We start from the raw sequence: 22,205 nt of genomic DNA, 5'->3' as shown, positions 1-22,205 counted from the left end.
GCCCCCGGCCATTAAAAATTTTTTTTTTAAAAAAAGTCTTCAAAAAGGTTCCGCAAAAATGACAAAAGAAGAGGGTCATCATACTTGAAGGTGGAAATCACATTTCTCACAGGTGTGTTTGGAGTAAGCAACCTTAAGGGATGAGGTAATGTCTTTGCCTCTGGAACAAAGAGCCTGTTTGCTTACTGCTTGCTGTAAACCAGTGGTTTCCCCCAGCTCAGTGTTCCTCTTCTGTAACGCAGCCTACTCTTTTGCAACCATTCACCCTAGCTATGTCTGTTGTTCTCATGTGAATTGACACAAACGTATTGATGATCATGCTCCTTGCTGTGCTTTGAGTAATAAAGTTTTTTTTTTTCTCTGACCCAGGCGTCTCATGCCTTTTGCCAATACCCATGAAAAAGTAAGAGGCTAACTTATTAAATTGAAAGAATAAACTCAAATTTCAGACCTGACAGATTGCTCTTCTAAACATGTCTTCCTTATTTCTATTTCTATTCTTTTTCTCACATTGAATTCTTTGCCAAGAATATTTTCCTATTTCACCCATCCCAACTTTGTATATTCTTTCACTGTACAACTCTGGTTTAGTAATATTACTAATTAATTTCTGATTAAATTATGTCTGTGAGAGGAGACACTATCATATACACTTTTGTTCCTATATAGAACCAAGTATAGAATTCATTTATGTATTTTTGATTGATTCTTATTATGAGCAGCTAAAATGTTCGAACATATTTTTTAAACTCCCATCAAAACGATAGCTTTTTTTAAAGGTTAGTATATTGTTTATTTAGATTGAAGATACTAAGTAGGATTAGAGAATTTTCAGAGTTGAAAAGAGTTTTAAAAATCATTCGGAAAGTAAAAGTCATTTTCCTTAAGATAAATCTATTATGGTTGTTATGGTTAACAAAATCTATTATCACCAAGCGAGGATTTATATTACATTCTTTTTATTTCTTCTCACTATGATTATAGTGATTGTAATTTTGTCATACTCCCTCAGATTTTTTATATTATATACTGGCATTATTAATCGAATGTGACAATTATGAAATCATTTGGATTACTACTATTATGTTATACCCTTGTATATTTTGTAGAAAACTCTTGGCTAGATTTGCCTTTTGTGGTACAATAGTGTTTGAAAAGGTGATTCCCAAAATACCCTAACGTTATCAGAATTATTTCTCTCCTTAACACTATCTGTCCCATTTAGCGTTAACATATTTTTCTTGGTCACTTCGGCTATACACCACAGTGATTAAGATCATTGGACTCTAGAACCTGATTTCCTGGGTTTGAATCCCAGTTCTGTTACCTGCTGGCAATGTGACCTTAGTTATGTTACTTAACCCATTTGTGTTCTGATTCCTCACTTGTATAACAGGAATAGTTGTGCTTGTGGGTTACTGGGAGGTTAAATGAACCGATATATATCAAGTCCTTAAAAAGCACCTGGCATAAAAAAAGATGTGTATTTTATTTAATGATATCATTTCCTAAAAGATAGCTAAGAGGCCATGATGTTTTCCATGTAACATATCAGCCTAAGTAGGAGGATAGTTTATTCAAGTCATCAGCTTTGGAGGGATTAATTTCACTCTTGTTTATATTTTAAAGTTGTTTTTTTTTTTCTTCTTGGAGCTTATTCCTTTTAAGGAATTCTTTTTTACCAGTGCCTATCACCATACAGTTTTCTTCTACCCATTATTCTTTGTACATTTTATATGCATTACATAGTTTTTGTGTGTGTGTTACTTTTTAAAAACAATTTGATGTAATAATTTTAGTGGCTTTTAAGTATTAATTTCCATGAGTCTGTGCTATGCAAATGAGGCTATATGAATATTTTCAATGTACACTTATAGAACTATGGCATATAACCTGATACTTGGTTATATATTTCCACTTTACCTGCTTTTAACCAATATTCATATATGATCCTTTGTTAGATTATGGTTATTAAAACTAGTAGACCATATGAATTACAAGCATGACCATACGTTGCTTTTAAGAATAAATGATCACCCAGTAAGGTGGTCTAAGTAAAATATTCTCTTTTTTAATTATGTAGTCCTCCTCGCCATCCTCATCACAGCCTCATTCTAGCCACTGCAGAACGAAGGCCTCATCATTGTGTCACCATGCATCCCTGCCCTGGGTCAAACGTTACCATGTAGGCCCTGCAAAGGCTACCAGTCCATCTCTCCGTCTTCGTCGCTGGCGACCCTTCTTACGCCTACCATCTTTGGGTCTCCATTCTGTTGTAAGTTTAGTCAATCTTCCATCTCTTCTCCAGTGACAAGGGCTGTCCTTTTTTTTTTTTTCTTAAACAACTTCAGTCTTCAGAGTGCTTTTCTCTTGGTTCACTCAACCATTAGCTTTTTTCTCCCCCAATAAGATTGCAAGCATACCTCTATGCTTTACAGTCTAGCTTGACTTTCGCCAGTGCCTGGAACATCCATCTTTTCACTCCATATCCTGCCAACATAATGGCGCCTGCCTTTTGATGAGTACTGATCCATGTTCGTGATAATGTTGAAGTCTGGTTAATTGTTAAAGTGAATATGTGTTCTCTTACCCTTCAGCTTTCTGAATTCATTTAGTTGACTCAGGTCAACAAATGCTGTGTACCTTCTGAGTTCTTTGCCATCTATTACTTTTTTTTTTTTTTTATGTTTCTGAGCATGACTTTAGTCTCTTGCCATGCTCTGGGATTACTTTACTTGCTCTGTTCTCAACCTAAATCCTTCATGGTGTAGGGTGTTTCGTCTAAGCTATTATTTTATTCCCTGAGGTGGCTCAGGTACTTGGTTTAATCTTGATCTGATCTTTCCTGCCTATTCAGTTTCTAAAGATCTTTTCCAAGTAGGAAATGAAGATTTTCTCCTTGTGTATTGATGTAAGCTTCCCACAAATTTATGATTTCTCTTTTATAGGCTAATGATATCCACAAACTATTAAAAATAAGTTTTTCTTATAATCTTACTAATTATCTTAAGTGTTGAGACTGATGATGGAATTCTAGTTATGATACACTACAGAATTAAGCAACTATAGCTCTTGTCTTTCTGATGTTTTGGACTACTAAAGGCAATGACTGTGGTTTAGCAGATCTCCCTAGAAATGCAGTATCTTAAAACTTTGGTGTGTGCCATACATTTATAAGAAATTTGACATTTCTATAAATCGTGATGGCTTTTGAAGCCAGAGGAGGAAGTCTGACTACACATACATTTAATGCTTAAGAACAATTAAAAGTCAGTGTCAAGCATTCTTTCTTTCCCCTTATTTACCCTTCTAGTGCTGTACTCAAATCGTGAAGTGGTATCTTTCCTTAAGTACTTGCTTCCACCAAATATCAGTATGATCATCAAATACTTCTCCATTTGTACTGAGTATCAACAAACTGGCATCTCTCTCTTTCTATTTCACTATCCTCATTGGGTCATGGCATTCTTCATTTTTATTCATTCATCCATTTGATATTTGTTGCTTCTCTACTGTGCCATATGCCATTTGGCACAGTGAGAGATACAAGGTGAATTAGATGACCAGGGTAGAATCCTAAAGGTGTAAATTCTGACACGAACACAATTGATCCAATTCTAATGTGAATTATTTCTTTTCTACTTAAAAATGTTCCAAATATAAATGAACATATAAAATTGGGCATTTCCTGTTTTATATGCTTTTATATAATGTTGATCTTGGCTCCATATTAATTCCATTGCCTTATAGCTTTGAATATTTTCATAGCATAGTAGTAAATAACATGGATTCTAGAAGCGCACTGCCTGGGTTTGAATCCAGATTCTACCACTTACTAGCTATATGACCTAGAGCATGTTACTTAATGCTTCTGTGCCTCAGTTTTCCCGAGAGTAAGATGGGCATAATCATATTAAGTACCTTATTGGGTTTATCCAGGTTGAGTATGTCTTATCCAAAATGCTTAGGATGAGAAGTGTTTTGGATTTTGGTTGGATTATTTATATTAGACTTACCTGGTTGAGTATCTCAAGCCAGAAAATTTGAAATCTGCAATGCTGCAGTTAGCAATTCCTTTGAACATCCTGTTGGTGCTCAAAAAGTTTGGGGTTTTGGAGCATTTCAGATTTCAGATTTTTGGATTTGGGATGCTCAGTCAGTATAATGATTAATTATTTGATACATACAAAACATTTAGAACAGTGTCTGGTATATATTAAGTGCTATACAATTATGCATTAAATTTAGTGTGTATTTTAATGTGATGTTTATATTTAGTATTTAATTTATATCTAATTGATTTGTTATCACTTTTTAATTCTTTGAGTTAACTAAGAAGTGTTGCATTCTAAATTAGGGATTGCATATATCAAAACTAATTGATTGAAAGTCAGTGGTACTCTTTATACTAAAAGAGTGGGATCCTCATCAGTAGATAGAGACATATAAGAATAGTCATACTACATCTATGAAGTGTCAATATCAGGAGGCAGCTTCAAAGCCAAAGTGGTGGTTGGATGTAAAGGGGAATTTTAATTTTCCTTCATATATCTGGATATATGAAGGAAAAAAAAAATACCATTTTTAGCTTTTTTTTTTTTTTTTTGCCCTCCATGTAGTTATTTCTTGGTCATTTTTTGAAACAAGACTTGCTGAAATTTGCTTTTATTTATTTTCTTGTTTTAGTGGAATCATTTTAAGCAATTAAATGATTTAGAGATTTTTAGACTCTGAGACTAATTGAAGCTGACCAAAGGAAAAGGCTTATCACAGGTTCTGAGGTTTTGTGGAAGGCTTAGAAGTTTTGAGCTTTGCTTATCTTTTATAATAGTTTGAAGGTTTTTCATACCCTCTTTAGAATTTTGTATTTTTAGTATGCACTTTTAGGTTAAAGGTACAATGATGCACAATTTTGAGTCACTACATTTGGTAATTGCTTACATTTGTGATATTGTAGTATTATTATTGGAGTAATACATAAGGTTTATATAACACTTAACAGTTTACAAAGTACTTTCATGCAGCTCATTTAAACCTTGAGATGGATAAGAAACCCGAGGCTTACAGGGATTGGGTCCATATTCAGTTCTCTGACTCCAGTGGTACTACTTTTACCTCTAGCATGGTTGTATTTACTGGCACAATATGAAACATAGAAGCTATAAGATGTGTAATTCTTAAGAAGAGATGGTATTAAGGTAACTAATAATTTATGAAAGCGGCCGGGCACGGTGGCTCAAGTCTGTAATCTGGGAGGTCCGATGACGGGGCGGATCACAAGGTACAGGAGATCGAGACATCCTAGCCTAACATGTGAAACCCTGCTTCTGCTAAAAAACATACAAAACTAGCGGGTGAGGTGGCGGGCGCCTGTAGTCCCAGCTACTTCGGGAGGCTGAGCAGGAGAATGGCGTAAACCTGGGAGGCGGAGCTTGCAGTGAGCTGGGATCTGGCCACTACCTCCAGGCTGGGCGACAGAGCGCAGACTCGTCTCAAAAAAAAAAAAAAAATAATATAATAATAATTTATGAAAGCATAAAGTTTATATGATTTAGAGTATTTCATATCCTGTTGGAAAATTGTCTTAAAATGAGTAAAGACAAGACTGTTTTCTAGTTGAATGAATAATTCATTATAGCCTTTTTGTTTTAGAATTAAAGTTATGGTTTATATAATTGCCTAGGTTTAGACTTGAAAAATTGGTTTCTCTTCTGATTATTTATAAGTGAAGATATTAGATTGTGTGGCCGCTAATATTTTTTGATTCCCTGACCAGGAAAGTAAGGGAACTCATCATCACTGTCTTCACATATTTGAAGAAACATGTTCAGGAGGGATTAGACTTTTTTCTAAGATGATGGAAAATACAAGGAGACATATTTAGCCTCAGTATGAGGGAAAATTCTAACAAAACTGTCTAACAATGGAATGGACTGCCTCAAAACCTAGTGGAGGAGCCTCTGGCATTAGAGGGGCTACCACAAGATGGGGCTATGTGGTGTTGAAGCAACAATTAGAGGGGCTACCACAAGATGGAGAAGTGCGGTATTGGAGCAACAGTAAAACTAGTTAACCCTGATTGCTAACACCTGTGGAATTCTGTAGTTCTAGAGTGACGCTAGAACTGGCTTGCCACATCAGTTTATGTTGAATTTCATCCATTCATAATTTGAGGGAAATAACCTCTGAAGAATAATATGAGATTAGGTGAGACACTGTATATATAAATATTTTAGAAACATTCTGTAAATCCAAGATAGTAATATTTATTCTGTACCTTTCAATATCTGCATCAGAAAACTTTATATTACAACTACTTGAAAATATATAGTTATTTGAGGATGAAAAGAATATAATTTTTTAGTTAAGATGCTATCTGTTACTGAAAGGATATTAAGTAATCTGAGATATAATTTGATTTATGCCTTTTGAAAACTTCCTTTAAAATTTGTGCTCTACTTGCATATTTCACAGTGATTGTATTTCATTTCAAACCATTTAGATTTGATGTATAACTAACTCATATTAATATTAGCTGTATAGTTACTACATATCATAGAAAGTGCCAGTTAATCAATGTATCGACTTTGTGTATGTTATTTGAATGCCTTAGAAATGTAGATATTGCTCAGGCAAATTGATTGGTAAGCTAAAGAAACGTAGATCTAGTCTTAATTTCAAATTGCTTATTAAGCATCAAAGCAAGAGAAAAATCGTAGGCTACTGTGAATTGTACTTTAATTTGTTCTTTTTTCCCTTCCTTTTAATCACCTGGGCTATTTTCCTGCATGTATTCATTTTTAAACGTTTAAAATCCAGAGTGAGTTAAAATGCTTCTTTTACTCAAAGACTGTTTACACTGCACTGTTAAAACATCAGATTATCGAGTTCAAGTCTTTAAGGGAACATCTCTTTTGATATCTTAAAATTTAACTCGAAAAGGGTTTCTTTAAACTGTTAGGCGTAAAATATTTTAACTTTCTTATTTCAGATTTTAAAAAGTCATACATATCAGTTCATAAATTCATTTCATTCAGTAAGTATGCATTGTGCGTATGTTGTGTACCAGGCACTGTGCTAAGTGCTGAGGCTTCTAAGATGAACACAATTTTTGGTCTTTAGATAGTTGAGATGAAGAAAGTTGTGCTTTTAGTCACGGTTTTCCTTGCTGATAAATGAGTACATTGTCACAAACACAGGCATGGTCCCTCTTTGTCCATTATACCAAACATTAAGCCTTGAATTATATTGGATAAATGTTCTCTTTTATAACTTGATGTTATTTGTATGTGTTTATATATACATGACTGATTTGTTTGACTACTAATGTATATAATACCTATTTTTTCCCTCCTATTCCAGGCACCAAATATAGATGAAAAAGTAGATCTTCATTTTATTGCATTAGTTCATGTAGATGGGCATCTCTATGAATTAGGTAAGAACTATTTTAATTTGTCCTGGGGAGAGAAATGGTAAATGGGAAAGTCTCTACTTATGATAAACAGGACTATTGATATTTATTGTGTTTACTTAAATTAACTGATTGCCTATAAAATTGATTTGACATAGTGACAGGTTTCCTTTTAAGACAGTTTACTAGAAAAATGTTACTTTATGTTTAAGCAACTTATAATTCAAAAATGTTTGCGTACCATCTTCACATTTTAGCAAAGCAAGAAAGTAAAACCCATTACAGGGAACTTCTGCAAATCACTCTGGCAGTCGTTACAAAATTATTGAGTGGGTTATCATCAGTATCTGGCTGAACAACCTTTAGTTTTGAAAGATAGTGTAATATTTGGGAGGCTGAGGCAGGCGGATCACCTGAGGTCAGGAGTTTGAGACCAGCCTGACCAACATGGAGAAACCCAGTCTCTACTAAAAATGCAAAATTAGTCGGGCATGGTGGCACATGCCTGTGATCCCAGCTATTTGGGAGGCTGAGGCAGGAAAATCGCTTGAACACAGGAGGCGGAGGTTGCAGTGAGACAAGATTGCGCCATTGTACTCCAGCCTGGGCAACAAAAGTGAAACTCCGTCTCAAAAAAAAAAAAAAAAAAAAAAAAAAAAAGGATAGAGTAATAGTCATAGTGGTTGGGCTTTGTTTTCAATAATGAGTGCCACTAGTTTTCAGGGTTTTGTAGTGTTCCTGTGATTTTTTAAAGACTTTACAGAAGACTTTGTTTTCTGGCATTGGTTTCTTCAGCCACGTGTCAGAGTACCCATGATTAGTTACTTGGTATTTTGGCTGATACCTGTACTTTTTTCTTTTAAGTTTACCTTTCAGTGGACTATTTCATGCTATGTTGGAGGAGATCACATAATTTTAGATAATTTACTCAGAATAAACTTCTTGTAATTTTTTCATAATTGGTATCCAATACTTATTATGACTTATTCTTTTCCATAAGACCGTCTTGAGTTTTAAAAAAGCCAAATAAACAACAAAAGAGAAGTTCTTTTCAGTAATTCTAGATATTGTGAGTTTTGGTTCTATTACCTCTCATTTGCTGTCTATATATTACCTTGTCACATTAATTTTAAGTTTTTTAAGGTAGAAGAGTTTTGAAAGGACACAGATTGTGACTGTAAATGTGATCCATAAAATTTAGGTGGATTTTGTGTTTGGAATATTAGCAACAGATCGCATACTTTATTAAAAAGAAATGGCCTATCAAAGGGGACAAGGAAAAGAAAGAACAGAATATTTATAAAAAGGGGACAAGGAAAAGAAAGAACAGAATATTTATAAAAATGTGCAACCCTGAGGGTTGTCTACAGTAGTAGAGTGATTTGAAGAGTCATAAAACTTAAATGAAAAGAAGTCATTGTTTTGGTAGTATATAATGGACCTGCAGGACAGTTTGGAAGATGTGCCTTGCTAATTCAGTCTACAAAATCTGCAGAGATAAAGTATAACAGTGACTGGGGACTTCAGATGTCTGGGTGGTTGCCGGAAGCAGATTTTCTACTCTGAATTGTGAGTAGTAATTAATAACTAGTGGAAGAGGAGGTAAAGAGAGTGCTGGGACTTAACAGACACATTCTGTTGACTTCAAGAAAGTAGATTTGGCCAGAGCAAAGATATGTATGATTCATAACCAGAAACTATAAATGTGATTGTGACTTTCAGAATGAGAGACATATAGAGGAAACAATAACATCTAAAATATATTCAAACCAAAAGAAAACCTTTCTAATAATCTCAATGAGAAGGAAAGAGTTGTCTTAAAAAAAAACAAAACTGCGTTTTACTGGTTAGATAGCTCTCTTGGCTCAGAGGCTAAAAGGGCAGTTAGAAGGAAGGACGTATATCAACGGTAAGCTGCATATGAAGAATGATCTCTTTTGGAGCATGCCAAGATCAACACAAAAGGCTTTTAAAATTGGTTTGAAGTAAGAACTTCATAAAAGAAAGGCAGAACTACTGAGGTCTTGTTTGGTTTAGATATTCTTTATCAAGAAGAATGACCTGATGGAAAATCAGAAGCCTATTGGAAATTAGATTTTTAAAATGAGTTTAAATAATTTCAGACTGGTAAAGAATAGCCATGATCTTTGAGATGTCAGAGCAATAATAGGTACAGTGCAAAGATGGGCAGTTGCTGATTCGTTGCAAAGGACACTGGCAGTAACTCTGATGCGGAGCTAATAAATTCAAAAGGAATATTGAGCAAGGGGAGTATTGAGTTAATGGGTAGAAAACAGTGATTAAGAGATTAGCACTGGGCACAGTGGTATGTTCCTGTAGTCCCACTTCCCGTAGTGGGAAGCTGAGGCAGGATTGCTTGGGCCATTTCTTTTTAATAAAGTATGTGATCTGTTGCTAATATTCCAAACACAAAATCCACCTAAATTTTATGGATCACATTTACAGTCACAATCTGTGTCCTTTCAAAACTCTTCTACCTTTATATAACTTAAAATTAATGTGACAAGGTAATATATAGATAGCAAATGAGAGGTAATAGAACTCAAACTCACAGTATCTAGAATTACTGAAAAGAACTTCTCTTTTTTGTTGTTAATTTGGCTTTTTTAAAACTCAAGAAGGTCTTATGGAAAAGAATAAGAAGAAGTCATAAGAGTTTGAGGCTGTAGTGTGCTATGATTGCACCTGTGAACAGCCACTACACTTCTATACTTCTGGTGACATGCCAAGACTTCATCTCTTAAAAAAAAAAAAAAAAAAAAAAAAAAAAGAAGACATTATACAACTTTTAAGAAAGAAGTCATTTCAAAGTACAATTGGCTTTCTCTGAGTTCTTGCATTGATAGATTGAACCAACTGTGGATTGAAAATATTAGAAAATTAAATACCAGTACAACAATAAAAAACAAAGTTAGAAAACAATATAACAACTATTTACATAGCATTTGTATTGTATTACGTATGATAAGTAATCTAGAGATGATTTAAAGTATTTGGAATTGCATAGGTTATATGAAAATACTATACCATTTAGGTAGAGTATGTCAAGGGGCTTGAACATCTCAAAATTTTGGTATGAGGTGGGGCTAGGGTCCTGGAACCAGTCCCCCACAGATACGTAGAGATGACTGTAACTTTACTTTTAAAAATAAGGCTATATGATTTTAGACATGGTGCAAGTTAATTTCCATAGGATATCTATATTTAACAGAGAATGGTGGTAGTGTTTAATGTATTAATTCCCTACTCTAATAAATTGTAAGGTTAACCAATGAAAAGGACTGAGTTATTTCTCTTTTGTTATCACCCCTTCCTTTTCCTTGGGGCCTCATATAGTTCTTTCATATGTAAAGGGGAAGAAGTACATATTTTAAAACAGATATAACAACTCCTTATGGATATAGAGTAGAGCTTTTGGATTTAGAGGTGGATTTGGAACTTATTCAACAAAGATTAAAACACTGTTTTAATAATAAATTATTGTCTACCTGAATTAACAGGAATACTTTGAAGCAGTTTTAGAAATTTTATTTTGAAATAATTTAAAATGTTCATAGAAGTTACAGAAATAGTATACAGAGCTCCCATACATCCTCCCTCAGATTATCCAGATTCAATTCATATTTCTGAACTGTTTGAAAATAAGTTGAAGAATGATGCCCCATTATCTTTGAAACTTCTGTATTTTCTCAGAACAAGTGGATACTCTCCTACATAACTATAGTATGAATATCAAAATCAGGAAATTATAACATTGATCCAGTATTACCTAATCCACAGACACCATTACAATTTTCTTGATTATCACAATAATGTCCTCTATTCAGGAGCTAATCCAGGATTATGTGTTGAATTCGTCTTGTTTCTTTGTCTCCTTTAATCTGGAACAGTTCCTCAGAATGCTTTCTTGTCTTTCATGGCTGTAACATTCATTTTAAGAGTATAGGGCAGTTACTTCGAGATTATCCTCCAATTTAGGCCATCTGATTTATCCTCATGATTTACGCATTTTTGGCAGGAATACTACAGAAATAATGCTACGTTCTTCTCAGTGCATCATATCAAGAGGCACATGATGTCAATTTGCCCCATTACTGGTGATGTTTAGTCACTTTTAGGTAGTTTCTTCACAATAAAGTTAATAAGTATGTCATGCAGTTGTTCATCAAGCTTTTATCCCCCAGATTTTGCATCCATTGATTATTCTCGACTGGATTATCATTATGACTATTGCCAAATGGCAATTAAAAAAAATTCCTCCAACATTAGAATCTTTCCTTTTCCTCTCATTCATTCATTTATAATCAGAATGGACTCATGGATTCCTCTCTTACTTAAATGATTATAATCCATGATATCATGTATTTTTATGCTCAAATTACTGCAGACTTGGCCTTTGAAAGGAACCCCTTCAAACTGCAGCCTTGATATCCTGGGGTCAAGCAATCCCCTTGCCACAGCCTCCTGAGTAGCTGGGACTATAGGCCTTTGCCACCATGCCTGACTAATTATTATTATTATTTTTTGTAAATTGGGGTCTTGCTGTGTTGCCCAGGCTGGTCTTGAACTCCTGGGCTCAAGTGATCCTCCTGCTTTAGCCTTCCAAAGTGCTGGGATTACAGGCATGAGCCACTGCACACAGCCCATAGTTTTAATTGTTAAGAGTTCTTCTGTTCTCTGAGTTTTCATAGCATTTGAAAATATGGCATTCTCTTCTTTCATGTATGTAGAATTTCCTCATTTTAAGGATAGTAATAATACAGGAATACCTCATTTAACTGTACTTTTCATATATTTTATTTTTTTTTTACCAATTGAAGGTTTATGGCAATCTTTTTTTGAGCAAGCTTATTGGCACCATTTTTTCCAACAGCATGTGCTCACTTTGTGTTTCTGTGTCACACTTTGGTAATTCTTCCAACATTTCAAACGTGTTATTATTATATCTGTTATGGTATCTGTGATCAGTGATCTTTGATATTACTACTGTAATTGTTTTGGGATGCCACAAACCATACCCATATACGATGGCAAACTTAATCGATTTCATGTATGTGTTCTGACTGCTCCATTAACCGGCCATTTCCCCATCTTTTTCTCTCTCTTTGGACCTCTCTATTCCCTGAGACACAATAATATTGAAATGAGGCCAGATAATAACCCTACAAAGGCATCTAAGCATTGAAGTCACACGTCTCTCACTTTAAGGCAAAAACTAGAAATGATTAAGCTTAGTGAGGAAGGCATGTTGAAAGCCAGGATAGTCTGATAGCTAGGCCTCTTGTGCGAAACAATAAGCCAAGTTGTGAATGCAAAGGAAAAGTTCTTGAAGGAAATTAAAAGTGCTGCTCCAGTGAACACATGAATGACAAGAAAGCAAAACAGCATTATTGCTGATATGGAGAAAGTTTGAGTGGTCTGGATAGAAGATCAAACTAGCTACAACATTTTCTTAAGCCTAATCTGGAGCAAGGCCCTACCTCTTTTCAGTTCTGTTAAGGCTAAGAGAGTTGAGGAAGCTACAGAAGAAAAGTCTGAAGCTAGCAGTTGGTTCATGAGGTTTAAGGAAAGAAGTAATCTCCATAACATAAAAGTGCATGGTGAAGCAGCACGTGCTGATGGAGAAGATGCAAGTTATCCGGAAGATCAAGCTCAGATATTCCATGAAGGTGGCTACATAAGCAACAGATTTTCCATGTAGATGACGAACCTTCTCTTGGGAAGAAGATGCCATCTAGGACTTCCATAGCTAGGGAGGAGATGTCAATGTCTGCCTTCAAAGCTTCAAAGAACAGGCTGATTCTCTTGTTAATGCAGATGGTGACTTTCAGTTGAAACCAATGCTCATTTGATGTTCAGAAGATTTTAGGGTCCTTAAGAATGATGCTAAATCTTCTCTGCCTATGCTCTATAAATGGAACAATGGATTCTGGATGATAGTATATCTATTTATAGCATGGTTTGCTGAATATCTTAAGCCCTCTGTGGAGACGTACTGCTCAGAAAAAGATTCCTTTGAAAATATTACTGCTGATTGACAATGCACCTGGTAATCCAAGAAGTCTGATATAGATGTATGTACAAGGAGATTAATATTATCATTTCTGCTAACACAGCATCCATTCTGCAGCCATGGATCAAGGAATCATTTAGACTTTCATTTCTTGTTATTTAAGAAATACAGTTTGCGACACTATAGCTGCCATAGTTATTCCTTTGATGGATCTGAGAATATTAAGTTGAAAACTTCCTGGAAAGGATTCACCATTCTAGATGCCATTAAGAACATTCATGATTTATGGGAAGAGCTCAAAATATCAACATTAGCGGGAGTTTGGAAGAAGCTGGTTCCAGTCCTCATGGATGACTTTGAGGGGTTTAAGACTTCGTTGGAGGAAGTAACTGCAGATATCATGAAAATAGCAAGAAAACTAGAATTAGAAGGGGAGCCTGAAGATGTGACTGAACTGCTGCAATCTCATGATAAAACTTGAACAAGTAAGGAGTTGCTTCTTATAGATGAGCAAATAAACTGATTTCTTGAGATGGAATCTACTCCAAATAAAGAAATCATGAACAGTGTTAAAATGACCACAAACCACAGAGGATTTGGAATATTACACAAATTTAATTGATAAAGCAGCAGCAGAATTTGAGAGGATTGACAACATTTTTGGAAGAAGTTCTCCTGTGGGTAAAATGCTGTCAACAGCATCACATGCTACGAAGAAATCTTTCATAAAAGAAAGAGTCAAATGTGGCAAACTTCGTTATTGTCTTATTTTAGGAAATTTTCACAACCACCCCAACCTTCAGCACCCACCATCCTGATCAGTCAGGAGATATCAACATTAAAGCAAGGCCCTCCATCAGCAAAAATATGGCAACTTGCTGAAGGCTGAGATGATCATTAGTGTTTTTAGGAATAAAGTGTTTTTTTAAATTAAGGTATGTACATTGTTTTCTTAGATATAATGCTAACGTACACCTAATAGACTACAGAGTAATATAAACATAATTTTTATGTGCACTAGGAAACAAAAAAATTTGTGTGACTCATTTTATTGTGATATTTGCTTTATTGTGGTATTCTGGAAGCTAACCCACAATATCTCTCAGGCATGCCTGTACATTTTTAAAAAGTTTTTATTTCTGTATAGTCTCTGTTTTTTAAGCCTGTACATTTTAAAAAGTTTTTATTTCTGTGGCTGGGCGTGGTGGCTCACGCCTGTAATCCCAGCACTTCGGGAGGCCGAGGCAGGTGGATCACGAGGTCAGGAGATGGAGACCGTTCTGGCTAACACGGTGAAACCCCATCTCTACTAAAAATTCAAAAAATTAGCTGGGCATGGTGGTGGGCACCTGTAGTCCAAGCTACTCAGGAGGCTGAGGCAGGAGAATGGCGTGAACCTGGGAGGCAGAGCTTGCAGTGAGCCGAGATCACACGACTGCACTCTAGCCTGGGCGACAGAATGAGACTCCGTCTCAAAAAAAAAAAAAAAAAAAAAGTTTTTATTTCTGTATAGTCTCTGTTTTTTAAGCTCCATCGTTCATGTCGTTGACTGTCCTTGGGTATTTGACAGTAGCTGATACTTGGTTATCTGCACCAAAAAGCATATTGTGGTGTTTATCACTTGTCTCTTGTACAACTCTGTTGTCACCTTTCTCTGAGGGCTTGTGATCAAACTATGCAAAAAACAAGTTCTGAATGAATTGGTTAGTTACAACCAAAACGTCAGGCCACTATTGTCTTCCCTGTCCAGCCTGGAAGTGGCATAGCCCATTTGGACTGGGGATTTTAGGTTACGTGACCCATGTACAAGGTGCAGCTTTTTCCTGCCTCTTTTAGAAGGGGCCTGTAAGTGTGACAGTCTCTGAGCCCCATGGATTCTTCTGCACAGTATGCATTTACTGAAATTACATCCAAAGTTGTTGGCAAGTGACAGTTTTGTGGTAGCGGTGTTTGGAACAGCAAATTTTACATTTTATTGTTGTGGCAAAATTTTTCTGTAAAGGACCAAGTAGTAAATATTTTAGGTTTTGTGAGCTACGTAAAAACCCGTCCGTCTTAGCTTAAAGGAGGCATTAAAAATATACCGAGGGCTGGATTTGGCCCATGGATAGAATAACAGTAAAAATCATAATTAATCTTTGTTCTATCCTGCTATTATAACAATAGACTGTACAGTTTTGACATTTCAGGATCAATTGTTTAATAATCTTTGTCTATAATAATTGAAATTAATTATATGTTACTTTAAACAGCTGCATTCGAAGGAAAATTGCTCACTGCCATTTTTTGTTTTTATTTTATGTTATTTTATTTTTTTAGAGACAGAGTCTCACTTTGTCACCCAGGCTGGAGTGCAGTGGCATGATCATAGCTCGCCGCATCCTTGAACTCCTGGGCTCAAGTGATCCTCCTGCCTCAGCCTCCCAAATAGCTGGGACTACAGACTTGTGCCACTATACCTGGCTAATTTATTAATTCTTTGTAAAGGTGGGGTCTCACTGTATTGCTCAGGCTGGTGTTGAACTCCTGGCCTCAAGCAATCTTCTTGAATTACAAGCGTGAGCCACCACATCCAGCCATAATTGAGTTTATTAGCTCTTTAGTCTCATGAATGACACACACACACAAATGATGGAAACCAGGAAAATACACATATTAAGCCAGGTGCTGTTGCATGTGCCTGCAGTCCCAGCTACTTGGGAAGCTGAGGCAGGAGGATTGCTTGAACCTAGGAGGTCAAGTTCAGCTTGGGGAATATAAGTGAGACCCTGTCTCTAAATTAAAAGAAGAAAGAAAATACAAAAGAAAAAATATATATTAATTTATAATTTGGCTAGGGAGGGAACAGCCTACATTGTTTACTTATACTTTTGCTTTTATGCAAACATTAAAAAATAATACAAAATGAGGTGGCACATAATGAATATGATAGTCATGTAAATATGGAATAGTCTATTGAAGAATAAGCATTTGCCACAAAAGAATATTTTAAGAAGACATTTTATGATATATTATTGAGAAACATACATTACAACTTAGAAAGATAGTATAAGTTCATAGAAATATGGATAATTAAGTGTTCATGTGTAATATAGTTACAGGAAAATGTTTCCTAAATGTTCTTAGAAACTTTAGGAATTACATCCCAGGCATTGTAATTTAGTGATAAGTTTCTTTAGGATTTTGAATATTTATCTCAATGTTAGTCCAAAAATAGGAATCACAAATTCTGATGATACAATTTATGGAAATTAATATTACTTTATATGGAGATTATTTATGTGTTAATTTTCATTCATTTTTTGAAAAGTGTCTAACAACCAAGTCTATTACTATATGTATATTCAGAAATTTTTATTGTGGTTAGAAACTATGGAATTGTAGAAGGGGCTGTGTTTTATGGATTGAACTTAATGAAGAGCCATTTACAAGACATCTGAGATTATGGATTTGGATATATAATTGTTAGTTGACTTTGAGTTAGCGTGAGTTTAAATAATTCTGGGCTTTTAAAAAAATAATATTCAAAAAGTACTAGTTTATTTAAGTTGATTGTGAATTTGGTTATTTTGGTGGTCAGTAAAATAACCCTGGGTTATTTGGATTATTCCTCTATATTACTGCATTGGTAGTACACAATTAGTAGTAGTATTGTATAAGCCATGACAATGTGGCTCCCTTTCATTGTTTTAAACATGTTTATCTTACTTGAGATCTTCCTATTTAAAGTGAGAAAAGAAGTTTTAAAATTTCTAAGGATAAAAGCTGGGGTGATAATTTTTTAAAACTGACTTAATAATTTTGCATATTAATATCAGGAAACGAAAGCCAGCATTGTAATAAATTCTGTTTATGAAGATAATTTAGGCTTTCAAATATAGAGGCAAAGTTCTAACTAATAACCTTTAATAAAAAATATTCATGGTAGCACATTAAAACATTTGTTTTAGGATATATTATTTAAAATGACTTTTAACTTTTCTCGCCTCACTGAGGAAAGAGGAAAATGGAAGTTGAAAGTACATTATCCTGTAAAAACAGCTAAGCATTCAATTGTTTGTCTGTTTTCCACAGATGGGCGGAAACCATTTCCAATTAACCATGGTGAAACTAGTGATGAAACTTTATTAGAGGTAACAGTAAAACTTATTGGCCCATCTTAAGTGCTATTAATATTTTGTCATCTTTAAAACATCTCTAAAGGTCACTTGTATAACATTTTCTTTGTATTTGGATACTTCTTTATCCTTGTTCTCTCTAGAAAATCCAAAAAGAAAATTTATATTAGTGTTAAAATCTGCAACAAATAAAGAGGTTTTCAGAGCTCTATGAACAAATGTAAAATTTGAAAAGGCAAGAATAGTATTGAAAGACTTACTCATTATATCCCAGATGTCATCAAATCCAGGATACCATTAATTATATTTTGATCCTGATTTTAGAGATTTTAAAACATGAATAAATTGTGTGGCTTAGAATCAATGAAATGTGATTTTTAGGTGAAAGGTTTCTTAATAGCATTTAAGAACACCTATGGCCAGGCGCAGTGGATCACGGCTGTAATCCCAGCACTTTGGGAGGCTGAGGCGGGTGGATCACATGAGGTCAGGAGTTCGATACCGGTCTGACCAATATGGTGAAACCCCGTCTCTACTAAAAATACAGAAATTAGCTGGGCATGGTGGTGTGCGACTGTAGTCCCAACTACTAGGGAGGCTGAGACAGGAGAATTGCTTGAACCCAGGAGGCAGAGGTTGCAGTGAGCCGAGATTGCACCACTGCACTCCAGCCTGGGTGACAGAGCAAGACTCTGTCTCAAAAAAAAAAAAAAAGAGAACACTTACTACATCTTATATTTTTGTACAAAGCAAATTAGGACACCCAGCTGTTCACTCTTCTGGTGTTCTTTATTTCTCATTTGGAAAAGGAAGTTTGCAGTGTAAAATTAGTATGAATTAGAAAAATATGAAATGTTTATCATTTATAAGTAAAACACTTATACATTGAAAAATCATACTTTTTTTTTCCTCCATAGGATGCCATAGAAGTTTGCAAGAAGTTTATGGAGCGTGACCCTGATGAACTAAGATTTAATGCGATTGCTCTTTCTGCAGCATAGCTTGTCAATAATGGAAACACCAAATACTGTATGATTTGCAACTAAATTTTCTCTGTCATACACTAACTCAAACATTTTGATATTTTCCTTAACTTGATGATTAAACTTTATGTGAGTTAAACTTTGCCTTAACCTGTGTTTTATGTTATTTTTGCTCCAAGTTAAAGGCGCATTGCTTTCCTTCTCTTTTTCTTGTGAAGGATTTATCTGGTTTGAAAACTAGCAATAGCTTTCTTATTCTCTTTATATTTTACAGGAAATTTTGTATTGGGATACCAGGCACAATTTTCATTTGCATAACATGAATATATATTATCTATGTTAACATGTTTATTTAGAAAACATTTGTTAAGCATCTACTTGTAATGAGATGGATGTCGTTCTGGGTTCAGAAGTTAAAGCATTGAACGCTGTTGATAAATGTAATAGTCACGGAGCTTATGTTATTGTGAGAAGAGATAAATAACAAACACATCAAGATAAATACCAACAATAGATGCTGTGTGGAGAATTAAAGTAGGATTTGTGTTAGGGAGTGACCGAGCAGCTACTTTAGATTTTGTTGTCAGGGAGGCTTCTGTGAGGAGGTGACTTTGAAGTTGAGATCTGAATGACTAAAAGTAGCCTGTCATAAAGGTGGTGGGGAAGAACAGAAGAAGTAATTAATGTGGAGTCCCTTAAAGTAGGAACATCTTGCTGGATTGTAGGACCAGGAAGGAGGTTCAAGAGGCCAGAGCATAGAAAATAATAGGGAAAGTAGCAAGAGATGAAGTCAGAAAAGTAGGGGCTTTTTGATACAGGAAAAGGCATTTGGATTCATTGCAAATGTGATGGTAAGCCATTGGAGAATTTTAAGCAGGACAGAGACCTACTTTGATTTATAATTTTAAAAGGTCACTCTGACAACTCTATGGGTAATATATTAAGGAAGGAAGCAAGAATAGAGGTAGAAACACTTGTGAGGTACCCACTGTAGTTGTTCAGTGGGATGAACAACTGATGGCTGGGCCTTAAAAGTGGTAGATTAGATACAGGCCAGGTGCAGTGGCTCACGCCTGTAATCCTAACATGTTGAAGCATGCAGCTAGGAATTCGAGACCAACCTGGGTAACAAAGTGAGATCCCATCTCTACAAAAAAAAAAAAAAAAAAAATTGGAAAAAATTAGCCGGACACAGTGGCATGTGCCAGTAGTCCTAGCTACTCAAGAGGCTGAGGCGGGAAGGATTGCTTGAGCCCAGGAGTTCGAGGCTGCAGTGAGCCATGATTTTACCACTGCACACTAGACTGGGTGATGGAGGGAGACCCTGTCTCAGAAATAATAAATAAATTTAGATGGTGGTACATGAGTGAATTTTGGTTGTGCTTTGAAGAAGGAAGTGCTTCAGTTGAGTCTTGAAGGATAGTTGGAAAGGCAGTGGAAAAGTGAAAGGACATTTATAGAGTTGGGCAAAAACACAGTTGATGTGATGACAGTGTTCTATATCTTTTTGGGAGAGGAGTAGCTATTACTCGGGTATATACATTTATAAAAACTCCTTGAATCGTACATAAAAAATCTGTACTTTGCTGTATATGCATTTTACCTAAAGTAGGGGGAGGCAGTAGTGGTTACTTGGCATATGCATTTATTGTAACTCTGAATTGTACATTTAAAATCTGTACTTCACATACATTTTATCTTTAAAAAAAAAAAAAAAAAAAACCAGGGTTGGGTTGAAATGAGTGTAGTAGTTAAGAGAAAAACCAGATTGGTCCAGAATGAAGTTTTTGACCAGTAATTGAATATAGATGTTTACACAATTCACTGAGCTAAGAGTAGTAAGGCATGGCTTTCAGAATGAATTAGGTCTTTGTTACTCAAGTGTGGTTGCATCAGTACTATCTGGGAGCTTCTTAGAAAGGGGAAATTTCAGACCCTACCCCCAAAACCTTTTAACAAAATCCCTGCTTATTCATAAGCAATACATTAAGTCTGGGAAGCACTAGATTAGATTAGTTAAGCATTTTTAACAAGATCCCTTCTTATTCATAAGCAATAAATTAAGTTTGGGAAACACTATATTAGAAAAAATAGACTATAACGAGGAAAATAACTTCGGAAGATATTTAAGCTTACCATTATTCTATGGTGAAAAGGGCATGGGTGAAATGTTGGCAATAGGGATGAAAAAATAATCTGAAACAATTTGATAGACTGTCTATGCAGATGATGCTTACCATACCAATAATAATGACCCATGTATTCTATTCTTGTTATGTTATCTTTTGTGTGTTATCTTAAATATTTTAAACATTCCTAAGCAGTTTTCTGCCTGTTGCCTTGCTGGATTTCTCTCAATTATATGATTTCTTAAAAGATCCTAAATCAATGACACATTACCTAGAATTTACATAGTTTCTCAAAGTATGCTATGAGGAACACTAACTTTGCAGAACTCTTAATGGGTAAGAAAGATTATAAAGTCAAGTATCTTGAAAATACTGGGTTGAACAATCTTTTTTGAAAGTTACAGGTATATTTGGAGGGGGGCAATTATAGAATGCCTCAGTTCTTTCAAAAAATATTCCATGTATTATGAACAACATTTTCTATACATTTTAGGGAGCGGCACTTAGAGCTAGCATTCTTTGGCATACAGTTTAAGGTGGTAGTCCCTTGTGGAACAGACAGCTTGAAAACTTTTCTTACTGCTCTCTTAAGTTTACATGTAAACTTTAATTCTCAACTCTATTCCCTACAATACTTTGTTTAGTAACATTCGTAAAACTTGGCACTTGTAGAAAATATTAATAGTTTACTTTGTGTGAAAACTCATGGAGATACTATGGTTGATAAGTTGTGGGTTATTTCTGTATACTTCTGTTAATGACCATGATCGCGGGGAAAATAGAACTAAAATGAGAACTGGAATGAAATATTTTTGCTTGGTGGACTTTTGGGAACATTTTTCACTGGGTATAATGGTTTGCTTTAAATTATTGAAACAGATGAGCTTTTATGAGCCCCCAAATACTTATCCCGAATATTTTCAATGTTCATTTGTGAGTAAAGCAGAAGTTACCTGTATTCTATGGCAAACTGAAGTTTAAGCTATCTTAAATGAAAACTATCTTTGATTCCTTATAAAAAAATATTTGAATGAATCTGATTTACATTTATTTTATTCCATCTTTGATTTGTGTGCAAGCCTTATTTGGTAAGGTTTATCACTGGGCTGTGTATAACATACAAACTGCTTATTTAATGAAACTGTTTAATAGAGCTTGAAAGATATTTTTAGACATTAATGTTTGTCTACTACTGTATCTTTCAAAAGAAGCATTTCTAGGCTTATGATTCCTCTAATGGTGCTGTTAAGAATTGCAAAAAGGCATATTTCCATCACTTTTTTAAAACTTTCCTATTCATAGAAATTTATTTCTTTTAGGTAAATCTTATGTAGGTGTATGTGTATACTCATATACATGTATTTACATGTATATGTATGTGTGCATGTATATATATGTACACACATTCACACATATGTATACCTTGAAAAGGCAAATAACCCTGGTTTAAATCCTCTTGTCTTATTTAAATCCATGACTGAAGTTAAGTAAAACCACTTTGAAAAGTGTATAATCAGCTGGGCATGG

The 22,205-nt window shown here is 34.9% G+C and overlaps 1 protein-coding gene and 1 long non-coding RNA gene across 2 annotated transcripts in view; one reads left to right on the top strand and one right to left on the bottom strand.

The window, feature by feature from the left end:
* The window catches only part of UCHL3 (ubiquitin C-terminal hydrolase L3), a 64,814-nt gene extending 46,121 nt beyond the window's left edge, over window positions 1-18,693 (top strand). Inside the window, exons 7-9 of the mRNA XM_017868336.1 lie at window positions 7,363-7,438; window positions 17,523-17,581; window positions 18,484-18,693. Coding sequence (XP_017723825.1) covers window positions 7,363-7,438; window positions 17,523-17,581; window positions 18,484-18,567 — 219 coding nt within the window. The 3' untranslated portion in view covers window positions 18,568-18,693. The remainder of the gene's footprint in view (window positions 1-7,362; window positions 7,439-17,522; window positions 17,582-18,483) is intronic.
* The window catches only part of LOC108527179 (uncharacterized), a 32,201-nt gene continuing 27,549 nt past the window's right edge, over window positions 17,554-22,205 (bottom strand). Inside the window, exon 3 of the long non-coding RNA XR_001884727.1 lies at window positions 17,554-17,705. This is a non-coding gene — a long non-coding RNA (uncharacterized LOC108527179). The remainder of the gene's footprint in view (window positions 17,706-22,205) is intronic.

Source organism: Rhinopithecus bieti, unplaced genomic scaffold, assembly GCF_001698545.2.
Source record: "Rhinopithecus bieti isolate Rb0 unplaced genomic scaffold, ASM169854v2 scaffold_3912, whole genome shotgun sequence".
Classification (NCBI taxonomy): Eukaryota; Metazoa; Chordata; class Mammalia; order Primates; family Cercopithecidae; genus Rhinopithecus; species Rhinopithecus bieti.
Note: the sequence above shows the minus strand (reverse complement) of the source record. Positions and strands in the feature narration are given on the sequence as shown.